Source organism: Leptodactylus fuscus, chromosome 2 (assembly GCF_031893055.1).
Source record: "Leptodactylus fuscus isolate aLepFus1 chromosome 2, aLepFus1.hap2, whole genome shotgun sequence".
Classification (NCBI taxonomy): Eukaryota; Metazoa; Chordata; class Amphibia; order Anura; family Leptodactylidae; genus Leptodactylus; species Leptodactylus fuscus.
Window position 1 is genome coordinate 264,929,093 of NC_134266.1, and position 9,625 is coordinate 264,938,717.

General features: G+C 47.5%; 1 protein-coding gene across 1 annotated transcript in view; it reads right to left on the minus strand.

Moving 5' to 3' along the window:
- CNBD2 (cyclic nucleotide binding domain containing 2) overlaps positions 1 to 9,217 on the minus strand; it is a 125,016-nt gene extending 115,799 nt beyond the window's left edge. The window contains exons 1-4 of the mRNA XM_075266432.1: positions 9,159 to 9,217; positions 8,943 to 9,088; positions 7,756 to 7,759; positions 7,580 to 7,642 (exon numbers count right to left, since the gene is read on the minus strand). Of these exons, the coding sequence (XP_075122533.1) occupies positions 7,580 to 7,642; positions 7,756 to 7,759; positions 8,943 to 9,088; positions 9,159 to 9,217 (272 nt within the window). The remainder of the gene's footprint in view (positions 1 to 7,579; positions 7,643 to 7,755; positions 7,760 to 8,942; positions 9,089 to 9,158) is intronic.
- Between the last annotated feature and the right edge of the window lie 408 nt (positions 9,218 to 9,625).

Genomic DNA, 9,625 nt, shown 5'->3' on the forward strand with positions numbered 1-9,625 from the left:
GCTGTATATCAGTCTGTACAAAGAAGGCTACTGTGCTGTGTGACAGGGAGGAACATGTACAGTCCTATGAAAAAGTTTGGGCACCCCTATTAATCTTAATCATTTTTTGTTCTAAATATTTTGGTATTTGCAACAGCCATTTCAGTTTGATATATCTAATAACTGATGGACACAGTAATATTTCAGGATTGAAATGAGGTTTATTGTACTAACAGAAAATGTGCAATATGCATTAAACCAAAATTTGACCGGTGCAAAAGTATGGGCACCCTTATCATTTTATTGATTTGATTTCCCCTAACTACTTTTTACTGACTTACTGAAGCACAAAATTGGTTTTGTAACCTCAGTGAGCTTTGAACTTCATAGCCAGGTGTATCCAATCATAAGAAAAGGTATTTAAGGTGGCCAATTGCAAGTTGTTCTACTATTTGAATCTCCTCTGAAGAGTGGCATCATGGGCTACTCAAAACAACTCTCAAATGATCTGAAAACAAAGATTGTTCAACATAGTTGTTCGGGGGAAGGATACAAAAAGTTGTCTCAGAGATTTAACCTGTCAGTTTCCACTGTGAGGAACATAGTAAGGAAATGGAAGACCACAGGGACAGTTCTTGTTAAGCCCAGAAGTGGCAGGCCAAGAAAAATATCAGAAAGGCAGAGAAGAAGAATGGTGAGAACAGTCAAGGACAATCCACAGATCACCTCCAAAGAGCTGCAGCATCATCTTGCTGCAGATGGTGTCACTGTGCATCGGTCAACTATACAGCGCACTTTGCACAAATAGAAGCTGTATGGGAGAGTGATGAGAAAGAAGCCGTTTCTGCACGTACGCCACAAATAGAGTTGCCTGAGGTATGAAAAAGCACATTTGGACAAGGCAGCTTCATTTTGGAAACAAAAATTGAGTTGTTTGGTTATAAAAAAAAAGGCGTTATGCATGGCGTCCAAAAAGAAACAGCATTCCAAGAAAAACACATGCTACCCACTGTAAAATTTGGTGGAGGTTCCATCATGCTTTGGGGCTGTGTGGCCAATGCCGGCATCGGGAATCTTGTTAAAGTTGAGAGTCGCATGGATTCCACTCAGTATCAGCAGATTCTTGAGAATAATGTTCAAGAATCAGTGACGAAGTTGAAGTTACGCCGGGGATGGATATTTCAGCAAGACAATGATCCAAAACACCGCTCCAAATCCTCAGGCATTCATGCAGAGGAACAATTACAATGTTCTGGAATGGCCATCCCAGTCCCCAGACCTGAATATCATTGAACATCTGTGGGATGATTTGAAGCGGGCTGTCCATGCTCGGCGACCATCTAACTTAACTGAACTTGAATTGTTTTGTAAAGAGGAATGGTCCAAAATACCTTTATCCAGGATCCAGGAACTGATTAAAAGCTACAGGAAGCGACTAGAGGCAAAAGGAGGAGCTACTAAATATTAATGTCACTTTTCTGTTGAGGTGCCCATACTTTTGCACCGGTCAAATTTTGGTTTAATGCATATTGCACATTTTCTGTTAGTACAATAAACCTCATTTCAATCCTGAAATATTACTGTGTCCATCAGTTATTAGATATATCAAACTGAAATGGCTGCTGCAAACACCAAAATATTTAGAACTAAAAATGATTAAGATTAATAGGGGTGCCCAAACTTTTTCATAGGACTGTATATATGTTACATTATTCCATATACTGCTCACCTGAGGTGTGTATTATGAGGTTCTGCAGCAGCTGAGGTGTGTATTATGAGGTTGTGCAGCAGCTGAGATGTGTATTATGAGGTTCTGCAGCAGCTGAGGTGTATTATGATGTTCTGCAGCAGCTGAGCTGTGTATTATGATGTTCTGCAGCAGCTGAGGTGTGTATTATGAGGTTCTGCAGCAGCTGAGGTGTGTATTATGAGGTTCTGCAGCAGCTGAGGTGTGTATTATGAGGTTCTGAAGCAGCTGAGGTGTGTATTATGATGTTCTGCAGCAGCTGAGGTTTATTATGAGGTTCTGCAGCAGCTGAGGTGTGTATTATGATGTTCTGCAGCAGCTGAGATGTGTGTATTATGAGGTTCTGCAGCAGCTGAGATGTGTGTATTATGAGGTTCTGCAGCAGCTGAGGTGTGTATTATGATGTTCTGCAGCAGCTGAGGTGTGTATTATGAGGTTCTGCAGCAGCTGAGGTGTGTATTATGATGTTCTGCAGCAGCTGAGGTGTGTATTATGATGTTCTGCAGCAGCTGAGGTGTGTATTATGATGTTCTGCAGCAGCTGAGGTGTATTATGAGGTTCTGCAGCAGCTGAGGTGTGTATTATGATGTTCTGCAGCAGCTGAGGTTTATTATGAGGTTCTGCAGCAGCTGAGGTGTGTATTATGATGTTCTGCAGCAGCTGTGGTGTGTATTATGATGTTCTGCAGCAGCTGAGGTGTGTATTATGATGTTCTGCAGCAGCTGAGGTGTGTATTATGATGTTCTGCAGCAGCTGAGGTGTATTATGAGATTCTACATCAGCTGAGGTGTGTATTATGAGGTTCTGTTGCAGCTGAGGTGTGTATTATGAGGTTCTGCAGAAGCTGAGGTGTGTATTATGATGTTCTGCAGCAGCTGAGGTGTGTATTATGATGTTCTGCAGCAGCTGAGGTGTGTATTATGATGTTCTGCAGCAGCTGAGGTGTGTATTATGATGTTCTGCAGCAGCTGAGGTGTGTATTATGATGTTCTGCAGCAGCTGAGGTGTGTATTATGATGTTCTGCAGCAGCTGGTGTGTATTATGAGGTTCTTCATGTATAGACTTACACTTATTCACATATTTAATTTCCATTAATCTGGATTATATATTAATATTCTAGAATAAATAGTAGGAATACATATAATAATAATAATAATAATAATAATAATAATAATAATAATAATCACCCTGCTCGGGGGGGATATAAGATCTGCATTTGTCATGTATAATGTGTAGCCCCCTGCCCCAATCCTCAGACATCCTGTTATGTGGCAGTGATGAGATTACAGTTACATATAGAGGGGGGGGGGGGGGGGGCATATTTGGATTTCTCCATTGTCCCCCCCTCTATAACATCAGTCTTTACAACCTGCCTTGACAGTAAGATCAGATCCCACTATTTGCTCCTGTCCTCCCGCTCGCACCGCGCTGTCCTATATTGTATCAGCGTTTTCCAGCTGATTTGAAAGAAAAGCAGAAATATATTTTTTATATCCAGACGAGAGCAATAAAAACCTCCACGAAAAAATCAAGTCACTCGCAGCTGTCTGCTTCTTCCCTTTTTTTTTTCCTACACATTTTGCTTGTGCTGAGGTCATAACATCCTTTCAAACACCCCAGAATGAGCAAAATATACACCCTGTGTTCTTTTATAACCGGCTTAATGTCTGTGTGTTTATATCTAATGGAGGATGGTAGAAATACACTGCCATCTAGTGGCGGGAGAGGTAACAACAGGACAGACCGTGCTATGGCTGCGGACTGGGGTATGGAGGGATGATGGGGAATGGAAAGCACAAACTGAGTTCTTGGGTTCCATTAGGTCTTATTCTGCCTCCATCTATCGCTACAACCTTACTACAACCACCCCTGACTACGATCTTACTCAGTGGCGTAACTACCGTGGTAGCAGCAGTAGCAGCCGCTACCGCTGCGTTTTTTTTTAAATAGGCTGTTACGGTCCCTATTCACTTGCCGATCCTGGCTGGCCCAGGATCGGCAAGTGACACCGCGGGCCCCACAGGGGCTATCATTATACTTGGGGGTCTTTGCAGACCCTTGAGTATAATGACCGGCGGATCGGGAGAGGTAATAAACATAAAAAACACTGTTACTTACCTCTCTGCGATCCTGCCAGGCCTCCGTCCTACTGTTGTCTGACGTCTCTGACGTCACATGAACCCGGCATGCTTCCCGGGTCATGTGACGTCCGACGTCATTAACGAAGGACACGAGCGATGGTCAGCACAGGAGGACAGCACAGCACAGGAGCCGGGGAACAGGTAAGAAGCAACAGTGGGGTTTTTTTTTAATGTTTTTAATGGGTCTCCGATTATTATACTCATAATTGTTTATGGGTGTCCACAGAGGGACACTATTGGGGTTAATACTGTGTGCAGAGGCCACTATTGGGGTTAATACTGTGTGCAGGGGCCACTATTGGGGTTAATACTGTGTGCAGGAGACACTATGGGACATAATACTGTGTGCAGGGGCTACTATGGGACATAATACTGTGTGCAGGGGCCACTATGGGGGATAATACTGTGTGCAGGGGACACTATGGGACATAATACTGTGTGCAGGGGCCACTATTGGGGTTAATACTGTGTGCAGGGGCCACTATGGGGGATAATACTGTGTGCAGGGGCCACTATGGGGGATAATACTGTGTGCAGGGGCCACTATGGGGGATAATACTGTGTGCAGGGGCCACTATGGGGGATAATACTGTGTGCAGGGGACACTATGGGGTATAATACTGTGTGCAGGGGACACTATGGGGTATAATACTGTGTGCAGGGGACACTATGGGACATAATACTGTGTGCAGGGGCCACTATTGGGGTTAATACTGTGTGCAGGGGCCACTATTGGGGTTAATACTGTGTGCAGGGGCCACTATGGGACATAATACTGTGTGCAGGGGACACTATGGGACATAATACTGTGTGCAGGGACCACTATGAGGCATAATACTGTGTGCAGGGGCCACTATTGGGGTTAATACTGTGTGCAGGGGCCACTATGGGACATAATAGAGTGCGGAGGAGGGGGTCGGTCGAGGTCTTCGGCGTCAGTTGGGATGGGGGGGGGGGCCCATGGCAAAAGTTTGCCACGGGGCCCCGCCATTCCTAGTTACGCCACTGATCTTACTACAACCACCCCTGACTACGACCTTACTACGACCACCCCTAACTACAACCACCCCTAATTAGGACCTTATAACCGTTTTCCATAGCTTTATATCACAGCGTAGGCATTTTGTCCACATCTTTTATGCAGCTCACCTTCTGCATGCAAACATACAAGAATACAAGACTATTTGATGCCTTCCTTTGTGGTGTTTGTTGCTTCTACGTATCGAAATTAATAAGGTTACATTCACGGCCGGCGTCAGCGCACGGCATAGTCGGGCAAGTGCCAGGGCCCCCAGAGCCTCTGGGGGCCCTCCGGCACTTGCCCGCCCCAGCACTTGCCTGTCCCAATATCAGCTCATCGGCGTCGGACGGACGCCGATGAGCTGAATTAAATACATAAGCGATTAAAGCAGGAGCTGTGTGTGAGATAAGCTCCTGCTTTAAAGCTCCGGCCCGGCTTGCGTGTGTAGGCGCGATGACGTCATCACATCGTGCCTACAGACGCAAGTAGGGCCGCAGCTTTAAAGCAGGAACTGATCTTACACACAGCTCCTGCTTTAATCGCTTATGTGAATGGAGTGAGAGCGGAGAGAGGAGCGGCAGGGGAGCGATGGAAGGTGAGTGTAAGTGTGAGTGTAAGTGTTTGTTTTGTATTAATTATTAAGGTGGAACATAATGAAACTGGGGGAGGGGGGCAATGGCATGACACTGGGGAAGATGAAGGGGGTGGGGAGAGAACGGCATGAAACTGGGGACAGAGATGGAGGGGGCCCAAAGAAACTGGGGGGGCAAATGAAGGGGAGGGGGGAACGGCATGACACTGGGGAAGATGAAGGGGGTGGGGAGAGAATGGCATGAAACTGGGGACAGAGATGGAGGGGGGGGGGGACGGCATGACACTGGGGCAGATGGGGGGGTGGAACAGCATGACACTGGGGCAGAGACGGGGGACATGAAACTGGGGCAGATGAAGGGGGAGAACGTGATGAAACTGGGGGCAGAGATGGAGGGGGGGACATGAAACTGGGGGCAGAGGAAGGGTGTATATGAAACTGGGGGATAGATGGAGGGGGGGCATATAATTTACAGGTGACTGTAGGAGGATTGTACTGTGTGGGAGCACATGATAACTGAATGAGAATGGGTGGAGTCAACATAAGTGGGTGGAGCCAAATTTGCCGCGGCGCGCAGAGCGCGCTGCACATTTTGCCCCTCTTTCAAAAATTGGGAGGTATGGCATTGGTGACGCCACACTCCTGTGTGACGTCACTCAGGGCCGGCTCCAGGTTTTTATGGGCCCTTGGGCGACAGAGCCTCAGTGGACCCCCTTGTAAAGGAGGCGGGGGAGTCAAGACACTGTGCATCGCAGATGAAGCGAGTGACGTCATGCAGGAGTGTGGCATCACCAACGCCATACCTCCCATACCTCCACCCACTTTTGTTGATTCCACCCATTCTCATTCATTTATCATGTGCTCCCACACAGTACAATCCTCCTACAGTCACCCGTAAATTATATGCCCCCCCTCCATCTCTCCCCCAGTTTCATATACACCCTTCCTTTGCCCCCAGTTTTATGTCCCCCCTCCATCTCTGTCCCCAGTTTCATCACGTTCTCCCCCTTCATCTGCCCACAGTTTCATGTCCCCCGTCTCTGCCCCAGTGTCATGCTGTTCCACCCCCCCATCTGCCCCAGTGTCATGCTGTTCCCCCCTCCCCTTCATTTGCCCCCCAGTTTCATTGGGCCCCCTCCATCTTTGTCCCCAGTTTCATGCCGTTCTCTCCCCACCACCTTCATGTTCTCCAGTGTCATGCCGTTCCCCCCCTCCCCTTCATTTGCCCCCCAGTTTCATGGGCCCCCTTCATTATGTTCCACCTTTATATTTAATACAAAACAAACACTTATACTCACCTTCCATCGATCCCCCGACGCTCCTCTCTCCAGTCACATACGCGATGCAGGAGCTGTGAGTTCAGCTCCTGCTTAGCTGCGGCCTGGCTTGCGTGTGTAGGCGTGATGACGTCATCGCGCCTACACACGCAAGCCGGGCCGGAGCTTTAAAGTAGGAGCTGAACTCACAGCTCCTGCTTTAATCGCGTATGTATTCCAGCTCATCGGCGGACGGACGCCGATGAGCTGAAAACGTGACAGGCAAGTGCCGGGGGGCCCCCAGAGGCTCTGTGGGCCCCGGCACTTGCCCGACTATGCCGTGCGCTGACGCCGGCCCTGACGTCACTCGCTTCATCTGCGATGCACAGTGTCTCGACTCCCCCACCTCCTTTACAAGGGGGCCCACTGAGGCTCTGTCGCCCAAGGGCCCATAAAAACCTGGAGCCGGCCCTGGTTACATTAGTGATAAGGTTTGCAAAAATATACAAGCATTTTGTGTACTCATCTACAATGTTGCAGTTTTGTGTGTATCTCCATGGCTACAGTCACATTCCCTTGTTACATTGGAATAATAAAAAAAATTTGTAAAAAATTTTGAGATAAACTAACCAGGCAGCTGGACTGAGGGTGGGTTTGAGGGGAGCAACAGTAGATAGAGGGCACAGGATGTTGCAATAGCATAAGTGGGAGATGATGAGGGCAAGGACTAGCATTTATCTTGACCTTAGGTTGAGAGTATTGAGAAATGTTTTTGAGTTGAAGGTGGCAGGATGTGTCAAGGCCTTGGACATGTGGCTTGAAAGGGTATCATCAAAGGTTACCTCGAAGCAAAGGCCTTCTGAGACTGGAGGGCATCCTTTACGTCTAGAGCAGTGATGGCGAACCTTTTAGAGACCGAGTGCCCAAACTGCAACCCGAAACCCACTAATTTATCACAAAGTGCCAACATGGGAATTTAACCTTAATAATGTGTGAATCCACAATTGCAGACATTTACGGACCTGCAAAATACGGTCATATGAATGTGAGTTTATAGAGCTTTCTGCTCCACTGTGACCCCCACAAAGTCCAAACTGGCCACTAACCCACTGTCCACAGTGGCCTCCACACAGTATAATCTGCTGCACAGTGGTCCCACACAGTATAATCTGCTGCACAGTGGCCCCCACACAGTATAATCTGCTACACAGTGGTCCCCACAAACAGTCCAATCTGCTTCACAGTGACCCCCACACAGTATAATCTGCTGCACAGTGACCCCCCCCCCCCCCACAGTACAATCTGCTCCACAGTGGACCCACACAGTACAATCTGCTCTACAGTGGCCCACACACACAGTACAATCTGCTGCACAGTGACCCCACACAATACAATCTGCTCCACAGTGCCCCCCACACAGTATAATCTGCTCCACATTGACCCCCACACAGTACAATCTGCTACACAGTGGTCCCCACAAACAGTCCAATCTGCTTCACAGTGACCCCCACACAGTATAATCTGCTCCACAGTGACCCCACACAGTACAATCTGCTCCACAGTGACACCCACACAGTACAATCTGCTGCACAGTGGTCCCCACACAGTATAATCTGCTCCACAGTGACCCCACACAGTATAATCTGCTGCACAGTGGTCCCCACACAGTCCAATCTGCTCCACAGTAACCCCACACACAGTACAATCTGCTCCACAGTAACCCCCCACACAGTACAATCTGCTCCACAGTGGCCCCACACAGTACAATCTGCTACACAGTGGTCCCCACACAGTATAGTCTGCTCCACAGTGGCCCCACACAGTATAGTCTGCTGCACAGTGGCCCCCACACAGTATAATCTGTTCCACAGATGGATGCCCAAAGACAGGGTTCTGAGTGCCATCTCTGGCACCCGTGCCATAAGTTTGCCATCACGGGTCTATAGGAAAGAAGGTTTCACCACCATCATAGACAGGGATTCTTAACACTATGGCACTTTCTGCCATAGGATGGGGTGATGATGGATTCATTGCACGAGGCATAGAGGACTTTCTCGAACACAAAAAGATTAAAGGCGGTGGGTTTTAGATTTTGGCAAAGACATGTTGATCCAGGGTTTTGGGACGGTTGAAGCTCAAGAGGGGCCACAATATAATATTGCAAGTATTGGCTACTAGATTTCGAGAGATGGGTTTTTAATTCACCCAAATATGGGTCAAATGGTTCTGCCCTCCTCTGGGTCAACATGGTAGAATTAAAGGTTGGACTTGGGGTCGTTAGAATCTTACCAACTATGTTGTTTTTAGTAAACTCAATGAGGTTTCGACTTATCGACTTGGAGTTTCTACATCTGTATTTACCAAGCACTTGACTTAAGATCCACCCAATGCCCCGACCTCGGTGACTAAGGTTGTACCTACTTGTCACGGTGAAGTGGCCGCTCGGTAAGTGGGACCTCATTGCTCATCTCTTGGTTCATACTTCCCCGGCCGTGTTAGAAGCAGCAATGCCAATCTGGATGCAGGAACTTGGTCATGTTCGCTGCGAGTATAATGTCTTGATCTGATTTGATCTGCGGTGATACAAGCACTTCAGCTAAGTGGTAAACAATGTTATCAGAGATTATGTACCGGGAGGGTCACGTTTCACCGCCGGAGCCATAGAATGAAATGTTTATTGTTGACTTTGCAAAGCCGAAGCTTGCAGTTGCCATGTTTCTGTTTGCATAGAAATAGTGCACTGGTTTTAAAGGGGTTTGCTTTATAAACATACAAGCTCCTCCAAATGGAGGGCAAATAATACACCCAGGATGAAGGAAGGAAGAGAAGGTTGAGTCAACGGCTCACGTGTCACCATGACGGATGGTTGACAGGGCGAAGAAAAATGA